This window comes from Magnolia sinica, chromosome 11 (genome assembly GCF_029962835.1).
Source record: "Magnolia sinica isolate HGM2019 chromosome 11, MsV1, whole genome shotgun sequence".
Taxonomy (NCBI): domain Eukaryota; kingdom Viridiplantae; phylum Streptophyta; class Magnoliopsida; order Magnoliales; family Magnoliaceae; genus Magnolia; species Magnolia sinica.
The window spans coordinates 54,705,344-54,730,096 of record NC_080583.1 but is presented as its reverse complement, the minus strand read 5'-3'; the positions used below and the strand labels follow the sequence as shown (position 1 = coordinate 54,730,096).

At 37.7% G+C, this 24,753-nt stretch overlaps 1 protein-coding gene across 1 annotated transcript; it reads left to right on the top strand.

The window, feature by feature from the left end:
- Positions 1–1,000: 1,000 nt before the first annotated feature.
- LOC131219155 (uncharacterized) lies at positions 1,001–1,506 on the top strand. Its single transcript, XM_058214163.1, has one exon. The coding sequence runs from the start codon at positions 1,088–1,090 to the stop codon at positions 1,352–1,354; it is 267 nt and encodes an 88-aa protein (XP_058070146.1). The 5' UTR covers positions 1,001–1,087; the 3' UTR covers positions 1,355–1,506.
- Positions 1,507–24,753: the final 23,247 nt, after the last annotated feature.

Sequence of the window (24,753 nt, the reverse complement as noted above, 5' to 3'; positions counted from 1 at the left end):
CGACGGGGGAAAATCAATACTTCCAGCATCACACATGGTCTGCCACAGCACCAGCATCCTGTCCCCAGGAATCATTATTAGTCTCCAACCTCGCTGTTATTATTGCGAAATGCATCCCAAAGTGCATTCCGGCGTGCGAACCTTTTTGGACGGCCACAGCTTATCCCAAGTAACGGGGATGCAGATTGCGTGGTAGTCCTGCCATCCGGTGAACTGAGGTGGAGGAAGTTGATTGGGCCTCATGTGGCTGTTAAAGATGAGCCCAGTAAATACATACTTAACCTAAAAACTTTTAAACATGCTCTGCGTGTCCACCTTGGATGCCTTCACACAGCCTAATCAAATCACGCCACATCAAGTAACTAGGGATGGGGATGTCCGTGGTTCCATCAATGAGGGTACAAGTGGGGTGGGGATTCAATCAGGTGGAAGCTTGACTAAGATTGGTGACGTTGGCCTGAGGGCCTACCTTATTGTATGTCCTGTAGAACCAGGCCGTCCATCCATTTTTCCTGCTCATTTCAGGATGTGAGATCAAAACTAAAGAACATTCAATTTTAACTGAACCGCGCCATGGAAAACAGTGGCCATTGAACTACTACCATTGAAATCTTCTAGAGGTCCAACATAATATTTATTTGACATCTAACCTGTTCATAAGGTCAAACGGACCTGGATGCATGAAAGGAAAATACAAATATCAGCTTTTATCCAAAACTTTTGTGGGCCAAAAGAAGTTTTAAATGGCCAATAACCACTGTTTCCGGTGGTGTGATTAACCGAATCTGCTTCAGTTTTGAGACCGTGTCCTAAAATGAGCTGGGAAAATAGGTGGACGGCGTAGATAGACAACAAATATACAAAGGTGGGTCCCCCGGTCACGTCCTGACCTAACTCGTATTGAATCCGCGACTGGTTTTCATTTTGCACGTGTGAACGGTGATTTCCCCAAAAGAGTGCAATCGTGCAAGGCACTAGTTCATGAAAAATCTCTAGGGAGGCTATTTATATCGAATGGGAGGAGCAGTTCTTGTGCCCTCTCCTCAGGGTTTTCCATCCTTCCATCCGTCCCTCCATATCAATAGACATGGAGAAGAGCAGATCCTTTCCCGAATATTCATCTTCTTACACGGGAGGACGATTTGATTTTGATGAGCAGCCGAACTCCTACAGTTTCAATGGGCCAATCAACAAGGGGAGCGGTTTTGCAAGCTCCAGCGATCCTGAGCTCAAAAGGAAGAAGAGGGTTGCTTCATACAATGTATTTTCCGCTGAAGGTAAGCTCAAATCATCAGTTCGGAGCAGCTTCAAATGGATCAAGACCAAGCTCACCGAAATCCGCCACGGTGCCTGAAGAACTCCAACTTCCATCATCTATACATCCTTCTCTTTCACTCAACTCTTTTTTTTTTTTTTTTTTGAAATTGTTGAGACTTGTAATAATACCCTCCTAACCTCACACCCCATCCCAGAGACAAGAAGCTTTTCTTTCCTTGTTTGGCCTAATATTTTTCTGTTTCTTCTTCTTCCTTTTTTCTCCTCTTCTTTCATTTATCGTTTGATCAACATATAACACGTACCTAAATACATATACATATTAAAGGGTAGGTAATGGTAGGAAGCTAAAAAGGTACGATGTTGCTGTTGGTGATGAGCTTATTTAAATCCAAGGTTGCAACTTGAAATATTGGGGTCCAAGATAATTATGGGACAAATCACAAGGTCCACTAATTTCACGATCCTATTAATTTCTCAAAAAAGTGTACGACTCTTATCGAAAGAAATCTCTGTGGTTTCAAATTCAATAGAAGCCCGTCAATCCAAACGATGGTTTGGATTGTTCTGTGGTTTTCGAACCATCTACTGTGGGTCCCACTTTTTCTGAAGCACGTGTGGTCTGGATCGTGTACATGACACTTCAAGCTTAGAGCTTTACTTGCCAGTAAAACTAATTACCATATACACATTTAGAAGTTAACGGGGATTCTCCATATTATTATAACACAAACACATGCAAAGGATGTTCATTTTTGGGTCATTTTGATGCAGGTACAGTCTTGAGATACACACAGTGTTTACAGTATTTGGTTCTTTTTTTGGAGTTTGGTTGTGCCCATTTTCGCAGAAAATTCATCATGCGATGTTATGGTGTTAATATCAAATCTTGGCAGATTTAATTTTTGCAATTTGATTATGATTTTAACGAAGTAAATATGTAGAAGTTGAAATTAATTTGTACCCATTTTAAAATTTTAAGCTATTTTATTAATTCATAATAATAATTTTTGGTCTTTTATTTTCAGTGAGATTTTGCGGATAATATAGCAAGAAAAAGATCCAGGTCTGAAAATCTCCCAAGATATTGTCATGCCAGAAATTGCCCGGAATGAGATTTGTCACTGTGGTTGTACCCATTTTAAAATATTAACTCTCTTTTTTTTTTGGGTTAGCTTGTTAGTAAACACCCATGTCAGTACACACCGTGTTAGCCACCCCCACTGGGGATCGGTACCAAGACCTCTGATGAAACGAGGTGTCTCCACTCAGTCTGCCAGTTGAGCTATGGATCTGGATGTCACTGTGGCTGTACCTTGACACAAGTCTTCATCTGCTTTCTAACAATTAGAGAAGCTGCACAGAAATGATTTTAAATCCCAATAGCTAATTATTATTATTATTATTTTCTTCTTTCTTTTCAAAATTGGACGCCGATTTCCTGCTAAAGCCTTTTGCAGGAAGTTGCTGCGCAAGGAATCTGGGTGGGCCCACTGCAATGTTTGTGAGAAAGGCACTCCGTCCATCCGTTTTTAGAGATCATTTTAGGACGTGCGGCAAAAAATAAGGTGTATTCAAAACTCGAATGGGCCACACGAGAGGAAATAGTGGGGATTTAGTGACCACTGTTGAAACATTTATATGGCCACAAATGTTTTGTATCGGTCTAATTTTTGATATTTTCATCCTACTGAAATTGACCTTGTAAACGGTTTGGATGGAATATAAACATCAAGGTGGAGCCTAGGAAGTTTTCAACGATAGGCATTCCTTTCCCCATTGTTTCATCTCGTATAGCCCACTTGAGTCTTGTGTCCTCCTCATTTTTACTCATATGTTCTAAAATGAGCTCAAAAAACGGATGAACGGGTTAGATTTCTCATAAACATCACGGTGGCCCCCACCTTGCATCCCAGCGCAGAAACGTCATGTAAAAGTCTTTCACAGGAAATCCTCGTCCTTCAAAATTGTATTGATTCCGTACGCATGCGCACGCGGGCAACTTTATATCATTAACTAGTCGCCCACAATATTTTACATGTAAATTCTTTCCCAATAACCAAAAAAAGGTTCTATCTAGAGGTGGGCATCGGATCGGATTGGGGCTAACCCGATTCAGTCCGAAATTTAACTTAGTTGACCCGAACTCGATCCGATCTGGGACTGGATCCGCGGCATGCGATCCGATCCGATCCAACACACAGTTAGCCTGACCCGAACCGCGACCGACCCGGTCAGGGAAACCGAGTCGGATCGGGTTGGGTGCGATTCGGATCAATTTTTTTGACGGTGAAAAATCATTATCCTCGTTATTATTTTCGGTGTGGGCCATTTGAGCTTTACATATGATCCAATTTTTTTTCCAAATGATCTACAATGATCACCAAAAATTGATAAACGGTATGGATATTCATTGTGGGGCCCATTTAACGTTGATATCATTTGAGCCGTTCGTACAACTCGAAGTTCGAGGGTTACAGCTGGAACGTTACAGTAACATGCTGTTCCAGATACAGCAGTGAACGTTACAGTAATGTGTTGTTCAAGATTTCACATTAGCAAGTTCTGCAGGTGGCTATAAATCATATCATGGGATATTTGTTATATCCAAACCGTCCATCCATTTTGCGAGCCCGTTTTAAGGCTTGAGACAAAAAATAAGATAGATCTAACTATCAAGTGGACCACACTTGAAAAATCTTTCTTAGCTGTTATTTGTGGTGTGGTCCATATGATCTTTGGATATGATTTATTTTTCAAATAATACTATATAATGATCTCTAAAACTATATGAACAGTGTAGATATAATAAATACATCACTGTGGAGCCATATAACTTTGACCTCCTTTGAACCGTTCATACAACTCAGAGCTCGAGGAGCGTCAATGCTTGACTTAGCACGACACGTGCCTAAGCTATAGGCTGGATGTGGATTGCGTACTACCTGCCCCCTTCCCTAGCTCCGAATGGGCAGTTCTGTGGGCGGGCCCATCGTGATGTATCTGTACATCCACATCGTCTATCCCTTTTCTCGTGTTATTTTAAGGCATCAAAATAAAAATGAGGCAGATCCAACGATCAAATGGACCACACTATTTTTTAAAAAATGAAGTTGTAAATACTTAAAAATGGGTAATTATTACCCTTTGTCCCTTTCACTCGTTTGAAAATGCATCAGAGCTTCTAACTTTAAAACTGGTTCAAAAGAGTCCGTTTAAAATTTTGGACTCACGCTGATGTATATGATAAATCCGTTCTGTCCAAACATTTTTTCACAACATTTTGAAACATGAACTAAAAAATGAGCCTGATCCAACATTCAAGTGGTCCACCAAAAGAAAGAGTGGCCCCAAGAAGTTTTTAATGATTAATGTTCGATTCCCTTTTTCAAGTGGCGTGGTCCATTTGAGTTTGGATAAGCCTCATTTTTTGGCTCATATCGTAAATTCACCTGCCATAATGAATGAATGGTGTGGATAAGCGACATACATCACGGTGGGACCCACAAATATCTTACAGCTTTCTTGTTTTTTGTGTCTAAAAGTACCAAATCAAGCCTAGGGAAACACGAGGTAAGAGGAAGTAATTATTACCCTTTCCCAGATATTTACAACTTCTTTGAAAAATCAAACATGCCCTTAATGCTTTGTGCATTTTAATGCAACCAAGAATATTATTTAGTGTAGTTCACTTTAGCGTTGGATATGCCTCATTTTTGTGATCAAACCTTAAAATAATATGAGAAAAGGGATGGACGGTTTGGATGTACAAATACATCACGGTGGGCCCACTCACAGAACTCAGTTTGGAGCTAGGGACTGACGGGGATAATACGCAATCTGCGTATATTGTACATACGGGGGAGGGGTATACATGCAATTCACTGGTTACTACACCCGGTCCGAATCGGATCCAAACGGATCGGTTTTCAGTTCGGTTCGATCGGTTTTGTTATGTACCCGATTCCGATTTGATTACCATTCGGATCTGGCCGATCTTACCCGAACCTGACTGATCCAGGCCATCGGTTCTGTTCGAATCAGGGTGGATCGGGTCGGATCCGCTGGATCGGGTCTATCTTGCCCACTTCTAGTTCTATGTCAACTTTTATCTGTGAAAAATTTCTATTGAAAATTTGCCAACATCCACATAATCCCTTACAAGTGATGGCGCTTCGCTACCTAAGCGAAACTCTTGGGGTTTTCTCAAGGCTTAATTCAATTCAATGCCCATGCTTATGTATATAATCACAAGAATACAAGTATCTGATTGTGCCAATACAAATATCCAAGTTCTGTTTTGAGATATCAAATCGAATTTTCTAAGCTCTTGGAGGAGGATTTGTTCGTTTGTAGGGCCATGGCACTTGGATACGGGATATATCTAGGCACAACCACCACTCCCAAGTTTAACATATCATTGATACTCTTTTGCTGAAACTGTATAAATGTCTTGTAAATGATTGTTTTCCTCTCCTGCATGTAATCAATGTCCACCAACTTAATCTTGTGGAGGTTTGAGTGGCTAGAAGCATCTTTAATCCTAATGGCATGTTTGATTAGTTGGAAAAGAAGGAAAAGAAAAGAAAATGTAATAAATATATAATAATGATTTCTTTGAGCACTGGGCAAAAGAAATTTTGTTTAAATAGTAAGTGAAAATTTCATATTTATGAGACAAGGGTCATCACGTACGTATCTTGTGCAAGAAAATTTGACTTGTGCAAAGACCTTACCCATCCACGGAATGACCAATTGTGCTCGATCATCTAATTATGGAACCACAAGCACCTATCCAAGTTTATGTAAATCCATCTCAAATCATCCACAACCCCATCTAAACCAACCCAAAGTGTAGTCTAAGCCATTTAAACCTCAAAATAATGCCGAATTGATCTCTTCGTAGTAGCAAAAATCCAAAATCTATTGGCACCTTTTTGCATTTATGTAACTACCCGAGTCTTGTTAGTCAGTCATATACATTTATAAATACAAACAACCTTTACGTGAATATAGTGAAGGCTTAGAAACACTACAAATTAAATTGTACTTGTTTCCATTCATGGTAGACGTGTTGAATTTTGAGGACGAAATTATCTTTAAGAGGGTAGATTGTAACACACCTTACTTTTCACTACTCAAGTGTTACTATGGAAACCTAACCTAGTATAAATACAAATTTAGCTTACTTGAATATTCACATTTATTCTAGCTTAAATCTAACTATTGAGAATAATCTTCATCTTTAACTCTAGCCTCCAACCACAAATTTTTAAGATAATCCCGGATACGTTATCAAGGAAACCAACCTAGTATGCGATTTAAGTCTTTACGATCGATCATCAATGAATATGATCCTTAAATCATGATCCTGATATGAAAACAAGTAGTTTGTATGATTGAAATCCAATCCTAACAGTTGGAAGTATGCCATTAAGCATTGCAGGCCTTCCACAATGTATGTGTGCAGATCTAACCATTAATCTTATGCATCATCCATACATCTATGCTTAAATGTGAAAGTGTCCTGGTTTGTCAATATACGTGAGTGTTAAGTTAGTTTGTCAAGTGAGCCACAAATTGAAGATTACAAGACCAAAAACTCAACCAACACTGAAGAAAGTTCGAGCGCTCAACATAAGTAAACAAAGCCTCATTTTCCTAACCAACCCTTGAGGTATATGTTCCCATCTGTAAGAACTTAAACTTACCCACAACTATTTTTAAAAATTCCTTGCTAAGCTTAGTTTATAACACTTTGAGTATTGGAGGAAATATGAACTATACAGGTAAAATTAATGTTCTGATGATTGCATCGATATGCAATTGAGGACAATCTCGATGGCATCGAAAACAAGCCTATATAGTCCAGTAATAAATTGAATAAATGTTGGGTATTGTCGATTACATCGAATAAAGTTCGATGACATAGAAACTTATGTTTCGATGGCATCGAACTTACTTCGATTGAATCGACCTTGGGCTTATTCCCTCCATTTATAAAAAATACTCTAAATGTTCCTCAATGTAATTGAACCTCCTTCGATAGCATCGAAAGTAAGTTATCGATGGCATCAAGTGTGTTCAATTTCATCGATATAAGGACTAGTTTGTCTAGCAAACTTTCTAGGAAAATCTGATAATTTCGATTGCATCAAAGACAGTTCGTTGACATCGAAATTCAAATTTCTATGGAATTGAAGGTCTGATCGATTACATAGAAAAATAGACAAAATTGTCCAACAACTAAAATGTATTTTTTAAAGGAATCCCGATGGCATCGAAACATCACTCGATGACATCGAAGTGCACATTGATGACATCGAAGGGTGCTAGATGAGATCGAACAGAATCTATCCTACACCCAATTGAATATCTTGCCGCAGTAAGTCGATGCAATCGGAAAAGGTTCAATGATATCGAAATTCAAAATTCGATGGCATCGAAAACCCTTTAATGACATCGACAATGTCAGATTTCTACCTGTTTTTTACTGTTGGGATTTGTCTTTATATGCAACTTGTGTTGCTTCTTAGACAAATGAGCTTAAAATTAAGAGAGTTTTGAGAGAGTAAATACCATAGTTAATACCCTCTGAAATTGCGGTGATGACCGCTTTAGTAGAAGTAGGAATAGGTCAAAGTATCCTAGAGGGGGGTGAATAGGACTTTATACAATCTTATGATGATTTAAAATCCTATTATCAGAATCCTGATTTAACATACAAATATCAAGATGACCCCAATTTAACTCTAATAGCTTCCAAGCCAAATAGAGGATCCAATCATAAGATTGTTCAGTATTTAAACGGTTTGCAATCTTAGTCTATGATCAATGAACGATGCAACTGTGTGTGTATGGGATGTTATTCTTCTCAGTTCTAAATAATCATGTTAGCATGCTTTATGAGAACATTCAAAGTAAACACAAATAGTAAGGCAAAAATATCAATCCCAAACACAGTCGTTTATAGTGGTTCGGCTACATGCCTACTCCACTTTCGGCGGACGCACTCAACCCTTGAGTGTACTGGATCTCACCAAAGGAGGTTTTAAATCAGGTTCACCTCTAACCTTCACAACTCACACAAGGTTGACTCTAGGACCTACACAAGGAACGTAACATGTCTCAATAAGACACAAGTTTATGCCCCCACACAGGAGTAAGGGTCAACACACAGCACCAGGGTTTTATGCTCTACACACGAGCAAAGGATCTACACAAGGAACTTAGGGTTTTAGGCCACACAGGCTAATGATCTACATAAGGACCCTAGAGTTTATGCCCTACACAAGAGCAAAGGTCAACACACAACACCTAAGTTTTATGCCTTACACAAGAGCAAAGGATCCACACAAGGAACCTAGATTTTAGGCCACACAGGCCAAGGACCTACCTAAGGACCTAAGTCTATGCTTTATAAGAGTAAGGGTCAACACACAGCACCCACATGTACTTTCTCGTTGGAGGCCTCCTATGAGGACTTGAAAGGGGTGAGAATCACCTGTGACCCAATCCTGCATAAAGGAATGATCAGCAGGGTCTCTGGACTTTAATGACTCATAGATAAGTAGATGAGCCCCATTAAGCACGTTGATGAAGATCTCCTCCTTTAATGACAAAGAATCTTCAGCTACCTTGAACCGCAACACTGATGATGCTCCAATGTATGGCGACGGGTTGGGTCAAGGTTATGTTGGTAATTACTCTATTAAATGATAATCATTGAAGAGACAGTAATTCCAAGATCTTAAGCATTTAAGGGATCCCAGCTCAATAATTTACCATTAAGGTGGTAGCTGGAAGATCCTTGAATGCGAAAGTTCATTCATTAATCTACTTTATTGAATGTCAATGATGAGGGTGGATTGAGGAATAAACTCGCATGAGAAAAAGGAATTTGGTTAGCTGATAGGTAGTTGCTCTCTCAAAGCTCTCTCTCTTTTTCTCAATACAACAGCCAAGAACCAGCTCTCCTTAAATAGTCAAAAAGTTCCAACGGTAATAAGGATGTCAGATTCTGACTGAGTTTGATATCATCAGGCCTGCTTCGATATCATCGATCGTATACTTTCGATGCTACTGAAGCAAGGTTCGATGATACAAACTCCACTGAAGCATATACCTGAAACTTTTTGCCTGAGGATTGATGCTATTGAGCGTGCATCGATGTCATCGGAGTTTGAATTCCGATTTCATCGACAATATGTTCGATACATCGATCATTTCCACATGATTTTCAAAAGAGCTTGTTGGACAATCTTTGATCCATTTCGATGATGTCGAGCATATATCGATTTCATCGAGATTTAAAATATGATCATATCAAGACATCATCGATTCCTCGGTCATTTCTAGAGGATTTTCATATTGAGCTTGCTGGACTAGTTTGTTCCGAAATCGATAACATTGGAGGTCCCTCGGTATCATCAGAATTTGATTTCCGATGGAATTGAGGCTCGCTTCGAGTTATCGATAAATATGAGTTTTGCCTTATCAGTACGCTGGACACAAACTAGCCAAAATTGAATTATATCGAGTTGTCTCGATGTTATCGGTATTTGAATTTCGATGATATCGAAGAGTCCATCGATTCATCTAGAATGTTGTTAAGGATCAAGTTTGTTGTTGGACATAAGATGTCCTCAATTCGATGATATCGAGTACTTTCCGAGGACATCAATAACAGATGTCTGATCACATCGATGTGATATCGATATATCGAGAAAGGTTGAAACTTAAACATTTTCTTATTTTGCAAGATAAATTTTCATAGTCAACACCTATGTTGTTCTACTCATTTTAAGGTTTTTATATACCTGGGTGTTTTTGGGACATGAGATGTGAGGCTTATTTTACCTTTGACGAGTTCATAGCACACATCAAGTTGAGGCAGACACTTGAATGATCCTCTTGTGGGGCTCACTTGACTTGCTAACTCAACACTCACGCTAATTGACAAACCAGGGCACTTTCACCCTCATGCTTGAGCTCTCTTTCCCACAGGAGTTCATCATTCAATCAATTGCTTAAGCATTCATTGATCTATTCAATAGCTTGGATCGAACTATGAACTCCATCATTCATTAATTGTTCACAACCCCAAGTGTAGGGTTACAATGTAGTAATAACTTGGTGAGACCGAGGTCGAATCCATAGGGACTAAGCTTGCACATATTCTGAAAATAAGTAGAACTATAACTAGAACTAAAAAAAGATCTAAACCTAAATCTGGAATAAAAGAGTGTAATTATGAATAATGTTGATTAAAACTATCAATTAAAAGGTAAGAACTAAGGTGCCAAGGATCCACTTGTAGATATTAGGATTATACCTCACTTTGATTCAAGAGACACAATTGTCATTAGAGTTATATCTTATCCAATTGAAAGATGAAGTAATTAAACCAAATCTGAACTTTTCATTGACCTATCTACACATGAAGGATTATTGTGATGATTGGAAGAGATTCCATCATCCTACCATGCCTAGGATACAATGGTGAACAACGGGATTTACCAATCTCACAATCTCAAAACAAGAAAAGAAGATATTCAAAGCCATCGCAACATGTATTGTAATTTGAGTCACAATAAATCATAAAAAACTGAAAATATTTCTTAAATTCAAACTAAAAATCAATGAGGTTTAAGAAAAACAAGAATCAAAGCAAGAAAATCATCCCAACACACTAAGCCGTAGCTAAGAGGTTTAGCTAACTATAAACATGATTGGATCTAAAACCTTAAAAGAAAGCATTAAAAATAAATAAGGAAGGAAGAAAAACTCTTAGGAGGTTGCTCCATCCTTTGGCTCTGCTTCTTAAAACCTAATTAATGTTTAGAACTCCTCAAAGAACCCATATTTATAGCCTTTGTCCGACTGTCTTTGAAAACTACCTTAAATTTACGTACTCTGCGTAACGCTTTTGATGTTATCGAGCATAACTTGAATTTGGAAGTTGCGCCTTTTCGCACTACGTAATGCCTTTCCCACTGCGTAACTCTTCATGACATCGAACATACCTTCGATGGCATCAAAGTGTGTTCGATCAATCGAGAATGTGTCTAGAGTGTTCCAGCGAGTTGCTCCAAAAATTCACAAAAATCTCGATGTCATCGAACTGCCTTCGATGTCATTAAGCGGGTCTTCGAGTAATCGAACAAGGCTTCGATGTCATCGAGAACTGTATCCAATTTGTCTAGCAACCAGACTCGATTTCATGTAATTCTTCAATGCATTGAACATTGTCTTCGATGTCATCGACCGGCGGTCGATGACATAGATAGTGAAGTTCAGATTCTGTGAATTTCTGCACTTTGTACTTTCGACTTCCTTAATTCTTCACTTAGTTTCCTTGAATCTTGGGGTCTTGAAATCTTCAATCTTAGTTTCCTGCGATCCATCCTTTGTCTTGGTGATTCTTGAGCATCAAATCCATGCTTTTAACATTCTTTCAATCAAAGCTCTCAGATTTACCTTGCAATATAAACATGTATAAAATATACCCATTAAGCATTATCATGTTCATAAAACTAAGAAATAAATAAGGAAAAATATGCAAGATTTGACACTCAACATTGATCTTCCATCAACACTCTTTATTATCAAATCATTGTGCTGGGATCATTGAATGTAAGCTCATGGGAATCTTCTCTAGGTATCTATTTCATATCATTCAGTAGAGAAGATTAGACCAAACCCTAAACCTCACAACCTCACATCGTTGATTGAAACATTGACAAGTGGTTGCCCTTCAAGGGAGCTGAAGACTCTTCACCAACAAAGAAGACCACCTTCAGAATGTGCTAAAATGGGGCTCACTCACTTATTTGTAAGTATACAGAGTTCATTGAGTCTGAAGCCCTTTCCTTGGGTAAGATTGAGATTCAGAGTTTGAGTTGACAAACTTGCTAAGACCTTTCATAAGCCTTCGACGGGAGAATACGTTGTGTGTCCTTGTGTAGGACTTGTTGTCCTTCTATAGGACTCATTACCTTGTGTAGGCATATGTTGCCTTGTGTAGGCTCCTAATAGTATCCTTGTGTTGGACTTGTTGCCTTATGTAGGCTCCTTAGTTAACCTTGTGTAGGTTGTGAAGGTTTATGGTTAAACTGATTTAAAATGATTGGATAGTAAAATCCAGTACACTCAAAGAGAGAGTGCGTCTGCTGAGAGTGAAGTAGGCAAGTAGTCGAACCACTATATGATTGTGTTTGAGATTGCTATTTGTATATTGATCTAGTTATGCTTATGTTTCTTAAATGATTATTTATGATGTACAATTAAATGAGTGTCGAAGCATTGATAGGAATCACATCCCACACACTCTCATACACTATCTCTATAGGCTAGTTGCTTTACAAACAAATCATGTGTAGCTTATGTGAATGGACCCTCTATTGGCTTGGAAGCCTTTGAGTTACTTTGCCTTACATAGCTTGATTGATAAATTAATTTAAGGCATTGTATGTTTTAACAAGTAAATATTTTTGAAAAGTCCTATTCACCCTCTTTTAGGACCATTAGACATATTTCCATACTTCAATAGTAGCGGTCCTACCACAATTTTACTTAGTATTAGAGCGGGTTCCTCTTGAAGGGTTTAACAACCTAGAGGGAGATCCTAATTGAAGTTGGAATTATGGTCAAGGAAGAGGGACCATCTGTCTCTCAACCACCCATCTTTGATGGTTCAAACTAAGCATATTAGAAAGCTAGGATGAATGTCTTTTTGCAGTCCTTAGACCATGATTTTGGGAAATTATTGAAAATGAATATGTGCCACCAACTAAACAAGTGGCACTTGATACTAGCACTACTATCTTTAAAACCAAACCAAAAGCCATGTGGATTGACTATGAAAAATAAATGAAAACATGTGAAGTCAAAGCAATGAATGCTATTTACTGTGCAGTTTCATAAGAAGAGTTTAATCAAAGTTGCAATTACGGAACTTCAAAAGAAGCATGGGATTTATTGGAAAATACCCATGAAAGAACAAGCACAGTAAAGAAGTCAAAGTTGTAGCTATTGAAAACTCAATTTGAACATATAAAAATGGAAGGACATGAAACATTTATGGAGTTCTTTACAAAGTTAAATTACATATGCAACTCCATGTGGGGACTTAGAGAGAAAATACAGATACCTAAAGTTTGTAGAAAAATCCTGAGATCCTTATCGGAACGATTCAACTCTAAAGTCACCACCATTGAAGAATGTAGAAACATTGATGAAATGAAAGTAGAGGAACTGGTGGGGTCTCTACAAACCTTTGAGCTACTCTTTAAAACACCCACAAAATTTAAAAACAATGTTTTCAAAGCCTTTAAAACCATAACACTCATAAAGGAAGAAGAAAGTGAGAAGGAAAATAGTGATGAGGACGTGGCTCTTTTGGTTAAACGGTTCAAAAGATTCTTTAACAACAACCGTGGAGGTGAAAAGGGCGAGCTCTAAGTTTTAGAGGGAGGGGTGAATAAGACTATGCCAAATAAAAATAAAATGTAAAAAATAAACTCAAATAACAGAAATTAATAACAACCTCAAATGCACAAGTCTTGAGAGGTTGATACAAATGTTGTTCTAAGGACAACCTAACACCAAAAACCAAGGTCTATGGTAGGAGAACATGATTTCTAGAACTTCGGTAAGTATCAAAAACTCAAACCGATACAGAGGCAAAAGAAATAAATTTGGCTATTACTATAATCACCACAAATGCATAAAATAGATACAAACATTCACACACATAAACCAGATACAACATCCACCACAACACCAAGAATTATAGTGGTTCGGTGTGTACACCAATTGTTCGTAAACAGCCACACCTACTCCACTCCCAATTTCCACAACCCATGTGGTATTGGCTTTCACTAAGAAAGAAGGTTTTCTAAGGTTTACCTTAAAACCTTTATAGATTTGTTTTTCAATTGGGCTTACACAATAAAAAACCCCATGCTGAGATTTTCCTGGCTGATCTCAGTCAAAACCATAAATGGAGAGTTTTTCTAGCTGAATCTCTCAAACCAAATACAGAAAACTGAAAACAATACTTATCTGAAGAATGTTCTTCGATGTAGCCGGTAGAACTGCTTCTTTGTAGATGAAGATGTTCAATGTTCAATCTCATAAATGAAGGGGTTTTAGGTCTAGATGTATTTTAAATTAAATCCAACCTTTAGCTAATTGGATTCAATTTCTTGGATCTTAAAAAGTGTTTTAGGAAAATCACCTTTATATCAAGTAGAATGGAATAACAAGAGATCAAGAAATTAAGAAACCAAAAAGAAATATAAAATAATTTTAAATACCTTACAATAGCTTCACAATAGTGGGGACTAATCTCTTAGAGTGGTGACTTGAATTGGCTTGGAATTGAAGATAAATTTTGAGAAATGTCCTCTATTTATAGGCTGCAATTCGGTTCCCTCGACTGGTCTAAGGTTCAGTTCGCTAGTCCTGGCAGAAGCAATTTTTAAATTTTTTTGTGCAATCGGATAAAACAGACTCTCAACTGGTCGAGTGGGTAAAAATCTCCTTGCTGGAGTTCGAGTCGAGCCAGTCTCCACGACCATTTGAGCAGGGTGCTCGACTGGTCGAGGACCTACCAGACTTATCCGAAATATGAGTTAATTTCTAAACTGGTCGAGAAAAACCCTAGATTGGTCGAGCTAGTACCTAGACTAGTCGAACAATGACTAGGACTAGTCGAAGCACAGCCTAAAATAAGTACTATGACCCAATTTAAATATGCAACATTAATGACCTAAGCCTAATGTCTTTCTAGGGTCACATATACCTTAAATGTGAGCATAGAACTTGTAACATCGGTTGCTTCAATAGATAGTTAACTTTGAAGAACATGACGCTTGACCTCGTATACTTGAACTTGAGCTTGTGTACTTGAGCCTTGAGCATGTGTACTTGAACTTGAGCTTGCGTACTTGAGACTTGAGTACTTAGGCATTTGGACTTGAAGTCATACTTGCACTAGGTGAACTTGAACTTGTTCTAGTAGTTGAACATGCACATTGACTTGAAGTTGTCATAGCTCTTGATGTTGATGTAGATGACTTGAAATGCATCTTCGAATGAAGGTGAACTTTCCATCTATCAAAACAAGTCAATCACTACAAAGTGGTTTGGCACTACAAAATTTGACAATACAGAGTGCTGGATCTACAACATAGCACTTACAATCTCCCCCTTTGTCAAATTTTTGTAACAAAACCAACTTAGAAGATTAACTTATTCATAATACACAGATTCACAAAGTTCAAAAACTTCTTCATGATGAATCCAACATTCACAAACTCCCCCTCAATCTACTCCCCCTCAAGTTGATAGAGAGACTTGTAGAGACCCATATTAACATATACATATCCAAAAAATTTCCACATACATGCCACATGATATGCATTTCCATTTCTCTACATCTACCAATCATACATAAATTAAGCATATTCACAAAATTCTCCCCCTTTTTGTCACAAAATGACAAAGGAAGAAATGATTGAAATATATGATTATGGTTATAAAAATATGTGAAGAGTATGAGAAAGAGAGTGAACTTTAGCAATTTAAAACATACGAATGTAGAGTATCAACATCACACAATTATACATGTCCAAATGTCAAAGTAGTCACTAAGTGAGAGTAAAGTTAAGCATTTATACATGACCAGAATCAAATATAAAGAAAGCTAATCAGAACTAGATAAAGAAGGAGGTGGAATGGAGGGATCAATTTGATGTAATCCCTTTGTGATGCATCTAAAATACTTATGCATATACTTCATTTGATTATCTTGGGATATTTTTAATTCATCCACCTTCTCCTTTAGGGCACAAAGGTGCTCATCAATGTCAGAAGGTCGAAATTCAGGATCAGCCCTAGCATCATCTTCTTCTAATTCATCAAAAATGTCATCCATCATAGTGTTAGTGGGTAGCGCATCTTCCTCTCCAACTTCCTCTGCTTCCCCATCCTTTTGACTAGGAGTAAGCTTCAAATTCATCTTATTGATGTTTGAATTATTGAATGAGAGAAGCATAATAGGAGCTTCACCAGGTGGCATGACCACATTGCAGTGCAAAGCAAGTGTGGTCATCAAATAAGTAAAAGGAATATAATTGACCCGGATGAAGTCTAAATTGGATGATGATATAACAAATTAAAGAGGGAAGACACACAGAATTACCAGACACTACGGAATGAAGAATACAAACCATAAAAGATGTCAACTCGGGTTTATTTCCGAATCAGGGATAAACATTGGAAATAAAGATCCAATGCAAAACTCTGTATTTAGTTAACATTTGGTTGGCCATTCCCCAAATTCCATTCCGAGTCTATGTTGCACAGTTTGCAAGTCAAAAGACTTTTTTCGATTCAGTTATTTTCTTGGCTAAAACTGGTATAGGTATACCGTCGTCATTAATATTAACATCAAGTAAGTCAACAATAATGAATCCATCTACTTTGTATAAGCTTTCTCTAAGTGTGATTATGAAGGTTAATTCCTCAATCGAGACATCACTTATACAAGCGAACATGGCCTGCGCAATGGAGTAGTATACCAGTCCGCCCCAATTCAGGATGTTTTCCCTTCCTACAGTAACAAGGAGAGGAATAATCTGAAATTGAGCAAGATGGTTTGCATTCACCAGCCGCTCAACAATGACCTCACGTTGACAGAAATCCTGCACATATTCGGAGTCATCACCGGGAGGCCGCAAGGTTCTCACCCTAACATAAGTTTTCTGAGAAGATGAAGCTCTAGTTTTCTTTGGACGGCCTTCCATAGTAAGATTAAACAAGAAAATTCAACAAAGAACGCAAGGGTTTCAAACCCAATAGATTTTTCTCAAAAAGACCCAATAAACCACAAGAAAAGATGAAATAAAAGTAAGATTCAAGCAAAGTGAGACTCAAAGAACCTAAATCCAAAAGGAAATTAAAAATGGAGCACTTGCACGAATCGAAGATGGGTTCGACGGGTCGGAGATGGGGCGAGTGAGGAAGATGAGAAATTTGGAGAAAAATGACTTTTTCCTACTAAAAAGGGGTTTTCGCCAATGCACCATGGCTGGTCGAGTACATGCACAACTAGTCGTGCTACGACTGGTCGAGTATGTGCTCGATCGGTTGTGTAAGCACAAAAATTACATAATCTATCAATTTAATTCAAAATAATTTACAGAAAAATATACAAAAATACAAGCATGTAAACATGATATCTCAGTTAGAATTACACATACCAATATCCATTTTTTAATTTAGAAAACCTATTTCTGTCAAGTGGTTTAGTAAATATGTCTGCAAGTTTATTTTCAGTCTGCACATAATCCAATGAAATAATTTTTTCTTCTACTAATTCCTAAATATAATGATATCAAATGTCAATATGTTTGGTACAAGAATGCTGGATGGGATTCTTAGAAATATTGATTGTGTTAGAGTTATCGCAATACAGAATCATTGTATCTTACGCAATACTGTAGTCATTTAGCATTCTTTTCATCCACATTAGTTGAGTACAGGCATTTTCGACTACAATATATTCAGACTCAACTATGGATAGAGACACAAAACTTTATTTCTTGCTATGCCAGGAAATCAAACAGTTCCCAACATAAAAGCATCCACCGCTAGTGGACTTTCTATCATCTATATTCCCAGCCCAGTCAGCATCCGAGTAACCGGCTAATTGAACATTAGTATCATGAGGATACCATAGGCCTAAATTAACTGAACTTGCGACATATCTAATAATTCTCTTGACAACAATCAAGTGAGATTCCTTAGGATCTAATTGATATCTAGCACAGATACCTGCGCTGAATGCTATATCAGGTTGTCTCGCAGTTAAATATAATAAACTTCCAATCATACTGCGATACAACCTAGGATCTACACTCTTACCTGATGCATCTTTAGAAAGCTTACGAGTTGTACTCATAGGAGTATCAAAGTTTTTACCACTCTTAAATCCAAACTTCTTGACCGAGTTTAAGGCATACTTGGTTTGAGAAATGAAAATACCATCTTTAAGTTGTTTCACTTGTAGACCTAGGATGTAATTCAGTTCTCCCCCCATGCTCATTTTAAACTTGGATTTCATCAATTCTGCAAACTCAGTAGATAGGTTAGAACATGTAGAGCCAAAGATAATATCATCAACATATATTTGTACTATAAGTATGTGTTCATTATTTTTCTTAACAAAAAGAGTTTTATCAACACTCCCCATAGTAAAGTCATGACTTAGTAAAAACTTAGTCAGTTTTTTGTACCATGCCCTGGGAGTTTGTTTCAAACCATAGAGTGCCTTTTTCAAGCGATGCACATGATCAGAGTATTTAGGGTCTTCAAAACCCTTAGGTTGTTTAACACAAACCTCTTCATGTAAATCACCATTCAAGAAAGCACTCTTGACATCCATTTGATAAAGTTTAAATTTTTTGAAACATGCAATGGATATGAATAATCTGATGGATTTAAGATGAGCTACTAGGGCAAAGGTTTCATCGTAATCGATTCCTTCTATCTGAGTGTACCCTTGTACAACCAGTCTTGCCTTGTTTTTTATTATATTCCCTAACTCATCAGATTTATTTTTAAAGATCCACTTGGTTCCAATGAAATTTTTATCAGATGGTCTTGGAAACAAATACCATACATCATTCTGAATGAATTGATTCAGTTCATCTTGCATGGTAACTATCCATTTTTCATCAGTAAGTGCCTCTTTTACATTGGCCGGCTCAATTTGGGAAGTAAAACACACATAATTACAAATGTTTTCTAATTATTTTCGAGTACACACACTAGTGAGAGGGTTACCTAAAATTTGATAAGTAGGATGGTCTTTAACTGATCGAAGTTCAGTGTTGATTTGAGAAGATGAGGAGTCAAGTTTTTCTATTATATTGATTTCATCATCTTCTGAACCGGTAGTTGGTGTATTTAGGTGATCATCAATAACCACATTTATGGACTCCTGAATGACACCGGTTCTCTTGTTGAGAACTCGATATGCTCAATTATTTAGATCATACCCTAGGAAGATCCCTTCGTCACTTTTAGTGTTGAACTTCCCTAAATTTTTGTGGTCATGTGAAATATAACACTTACTTCCAAAAACTTAAAAGTATTTAACTGTGGGCTTCTTGTTAAACCACAGTTCATAAGTTGTTTTATCTTTTGATTTTCTGATATAAACTTAGTTTATTATATATCATGCAGTGTTAATGGCTTCAGCCCATAGATTTTTAGGTAACTTCATGCTATTCAACATAACATTAGCCATTTCTTGAAGCACACAGTTTTTCCTTTCAACAACCCCATTTTTTTTGAGGTGTCTTAGGTGCAGAAAACTCATGCGATATTCCGTGATTGCAACAGAACTTCTCAAAATTTCTATTTTCAAACTCCGATCCATGGTCACTTTTGATCTTAGAAATATTCGTTTCTTTTTCAGTTTGGATACACTTAATTATCCTTTTCATTTCATCGAGAGTTTCAGACTTTTCTCTCATGCATGCTACCTATGTAAATCTGGTAAAATCATCCATAATTACTAAAAAATATTTCTTTCCACCTCGACTCTCTGTTCTAGTTGGTCCAACAAGAGCAAAATTTAACACTTATTGTTAAAAACTCTAAGTATTTAACTGTGGGCTTCTTGTTAAACCACAGTTCATAAGTTGTTTTATCTTTTGATTTTCTGATATAAACTTAGTTTATTATATATCATGCAGTGTTAATGGCTTCAGCCCATAGATTTTTAGGTAACTTCATGCTATTCAACATAACATTAGCCATTTCTTGAAGCACACAGTTTTTCCTTTCAACAACCCCATTTTTTTTGAGGTGTCTTAGGTGCAGAAAACTCATGCGATATTCCGTGATTGCAACAGAACTTCTCAAAATTTCTATTTTCAAACTCCGATCCATGTGGAGGAGTTCAAAGGGTTTAGATGTGGCAAAGGGGTTCACTTTGTTGTGACTACTCCTTGTTTATTTCTCGATTTGACATTCACAACAAAATTTATCCATTTTCTTCAATTTGGGTAGACCTCTTATTAGATCGGCCTTGCTCAGTCTATATAAATTCTGGTAGTTTACATGTCCACAGCGTTTGTGCCATAACTCGGTCTCATTGGTTTGGACCATGTAACAAGATAATTTAGACGAGCTAGAATTACTTACAATATAACAATTCTCAGATGTTCTTCGACCATTCAATATCACACAACCTTTCTCATTTAAGATCTCGCATCCTTGATTAGTGAATTTAACACTATGCTTATTATCATAGATTTGAGAAATACTCAAAAGATTGTGCTTAAGACCTTCTACGAATAAAACATTTTCAAAAGGAGAAAGATTGAAAAGTTGAACTGTACCTTGGCCAATTATTTTGCAGTTGCTTTCATCACCAAATGTGACTGACCCATTAGTCAATTCTTTGTAGTTGGTGAACAAATCTCTGTCACCTGTCATGTGTTTAGAGCAACCACTATCTAGGTATCACATTGATTAACTCAAAGCCTTAAAGGTAGTGTGGGCTATCAGACATGTAACCTTAGGGACCCATTTTATTATCATTTTGGGTTTTGGAGCACTGTCGATTTTCCTTCGCTTATAGTTATTATTAACTCTCACATTCGAGTTAGATTTCAGAAGCTCCTTGAGTAAGTCCACAATCTTCTTAGCTAACGAGTTATAATTTTGATTTCTAAGGCTGATATGGTTGGCATTAACTTTGAGAGCTTGAAATTTTTTAGGATTTTTAAAGCTGTTTTGATTCAAGTCCTTTCCTTTTGAGTTAGAGGATTCTCCCTTAACAAACCTAGGAGATACACTCTTATTTTTCAGAGGCATGTTTTTATCATAGCCCAGACCCGATCTATCTCCACGTTTTCTTGATGTGGTTAGTAACTTTTCAAGTTTAGGGTCTCCCTGGGCATACCTCCATGTGTCCTTTGAACTCAAGAGGAAAGAAACTTCAAGTTTTAGTTTCTCATTTTCTAATCTTAGTTTTTCAAGTTCAGATGTTTTAAAATTCAAGTCACATTTAGCCTTTTCAAAACAATTAGAAATATGCGACTTTTCTAAAAGTATGTTTTCAAAATCCTCTTTTAATTTTAGGAGTTTTTCTTTTTGAAGTTCAAGCTTAACAACAATCTTACAACTCTCCCTATATAGGGCATTGTAGGCATCCTGAAGATCATCTTCAATTTCAGGGTCACTCAGATTTTCATATTCAGATGTATCACAACTATCTGTAGAAGTGACTCTGGCTAGAGTCATTAAGGCCTTGACTTCACTTGCAGATTCGGGTTCTGAATCATCTGATTCAGAAGAGGCTTCAGAGTAGGACGATTCATCTCATGTAGCTAACATGCTTTTTCTCTTTGGCTTGTCCCTTTTAGGACACTTATTTTCCAGATGCCCATATTTATGGAAGTTGAAGCACTAACTGTCTTTTAGAGATTTTCAATTTTTAGTTTTACGCTTTTTCGTCTTAGAGGGTTTTTGAAAATCAAATATCTTTTTACTTTTAAAAGTCTTATAAAACTTTTTAGCTAATAAGGCCATATTATCCTCTGAGTTTTCACAATCAGAATTATTACTTAAAAAGGCCGAGCTAAGAGTTCTAGAGGGGGGTGAATAAGACTATGGAAAAATAAAAAAAATTAATGTGAAATAAGAAAAAAATAAATAAAGATAGCACTTATCAATTCCAAATAGTAGAAATGGATAGCAACCTCAAATGCACAAGTATTGAGAGGTTGATACAGATGTTGTTCTAAGGACAACCTTACACCAAAAACGAAAGGCTTATGGTAGGACAACCTAATTTCTAGAACGGTCTATGTATCAGTCCCAAATCAATACAAAGGAATAAAGAATAAAATTGAAATAAATATCTACTGCTATTACAACATTCACCACATGTGCAGAAAATAAATTACAATTATTCACCACATGTGTAGAAAATAAATTACAACATTCACACACTTAGGCACATTCAACCATCCACCACAATTCCATCAATTATAGTGGTTCGCTTGTGTGTACACCAACTGTTAGAAAATAGCCACACAACTACTCCACTCCTAATATCCTCACCCACGGGAAATTGGCTTTCACTATGAAATAGGTTTTCCAAGGTTTACCCATAACCATTACAATTGTGTTTTCAAAGGGCTACCACAATTAAAACCCCACTCACTGAGATTTTCTAGCTATCTCAGTCAAAACCAAAAATGAAAGATTTTCTTGCAATCTTACAAACCAGATACAGAAAATTGAAACATCCTTATCTGAGGATTCTTCTTCTGACGAAGCTCGGTAGAACCAATTCGATGTAGATGTTCAATGTATATGTTCAATGTCCAAACTCACATATGAAGGGTTCTTAGGTCTAAATGATTTTTTGATTAACCTGGGCTAACTTGATTTGATTTTGATCTCAAAAAGGGTAAAATCAATATTTCATTTTCAAAAGAAATAGAATTGAATAGAGATCACAAAATCAAATGCAAAAAAATCTATTAAAAGAATCTTAAATACTAACCAATTAACTTCTCGAATGTGGGGACACGTTTTTCTTAGAGTTGTGACTTGAATATCTTAAAGTGAATTGAAAAACTCTGAAAATCGTCCTCAATTTATAGAAAAAAATATTGTTCACTCGACTGGCCCAGTGGTCGGTTCGACTAGTCGAAGGACCAGCAACAATTCAAAATTTTAGGCGCGATAAGATAAGATCGTTACTCGACCGGTCGAGTGGCCTGCTTCACTGGTCGAGCCCTGCACTCAAATGGTCAAGTGGGACCTAGAAATGTTGCTGGAGTTTCAGTCGAGTGTCACGCCCCAGACTCGGTAACCGGACTCACGAGGAACCCGATGGCCGGTTCTGGCCACAACAACCTCCGTAGTACCCCATTTTCAGCTCCTGAGGCAGGTTTTGATCCTGAGATCCTACAAGGAGGATTTTCATAATAGTATAATCATTTCTGATGCGAGTATGCCTAAGATTTCAATAAGTACATCTGAGAATAATAAAGGCACACATCACAAAATCCACTATAAATTTAAACTTTTACAATCATCCATAAGGTCCAAAAGGACATACATGAGATAAAAAGGAAAAGAGAGAGGTCAGTAACACTGGAGTCCTCAAATGCTCAGCTCTACTCCACGCTCTGCTACTACGACGCCTGCTTAGAATCTCCTACACGCATCAATCGTGCATAAGCTTATAGAAGCTTAGAGGGTGGTGTAAGTGTCTGATAATGGTGCACAGAAGAGTAGTAGGAGATACAAGGAGAGAAGCATGATCAATGAGAATATCACTAGCCTTACCCAGGCTTACCATGAATATGATGCAATGAGTATTGGACACCATACTAAGGCAATGCATGAAGGGGCTTGTACAGCCAATGCTAATGCAATGCAAGTAATGCTAGTGCTCATATCCAAACCACAAGTCAAGTACATTTCCAATCATAAGGAAATCACCAGGGTCCATTACACTGTTGAATGACTGCTGCTCTACAGACCCCGCATAGTCAAACGAGTATAAGAGACCTCACTACCCGCTTATGGATAACCAATCACCAGCAAGGCCTGACGGTAGTGCACCCATTTACGAGCTGGTCAGACTCAGCCTAACAATGCCTCCTCACTCCAGGCAGGTAAGGTCACACTCCTATCCAACCGACCGCACGACAATGGGAGTCGCGGCCTAACGGTATAAGGCCCTCGTGCACTCATGTATTCCACCCGGTCACGGCGTTTGAGCAGATCCTTGGTACCATGGAAGTTTTGGGAATTTCACCCATGGGCATCCTATGATCCAGTATGCTCAACTAATATTTTTGGTGTCCACACATACGGCCATATACAAATATCCCCATGGAGGCAAGGCCCTGATGAAGTAAGGGCAGATATCCACATGCTATACAAATGCTGGATGCATGAATCACACAATCACCCATGCATTAATCCCAAGCATCTATCGTGCTCCAGAGAGAAAAACTCCACCCCTTGGGGAGATACCAACATGTCCTACACAATGACATAACCATGACCAATCATACCTCAACCAAGCATGCATATGATGCGTATGAGAGTGGGCCATGAAGATGATTAGGGGTGCCAATGAGGTAAAGATGAACTCTCTACCTAACTATGAAGGGTCTACCTACTTAACCAATTCCTTATAAGGAATACAACTTCTAATGGGGGCCCATTTACCTGGGGTAGCCCACAAGACTAAGGAGAACAATGGTATGAGCCTAAATAGATAAAACGGGCCTAGCAAGGGTCTATGGTGGGCCTTTAACCACTTATAGAAGCCCACGGACCTACCTTAGGGCCACTAATGTGGACATCCAACCACAATTGGTCCTCAAGAGGTAGCTCATCTCTAATTGATCACAGATCAAGGCCTAA

Excerpts from the sequence above, each read along its gene's own strand:
- LOC131219155 (XM_058214163.1), top strand. The coding sequence starts at position 1,088 with ATGGAGAAGAGCAGATCCTTTCCCGAATATTCATCTTCTTACACGGGA.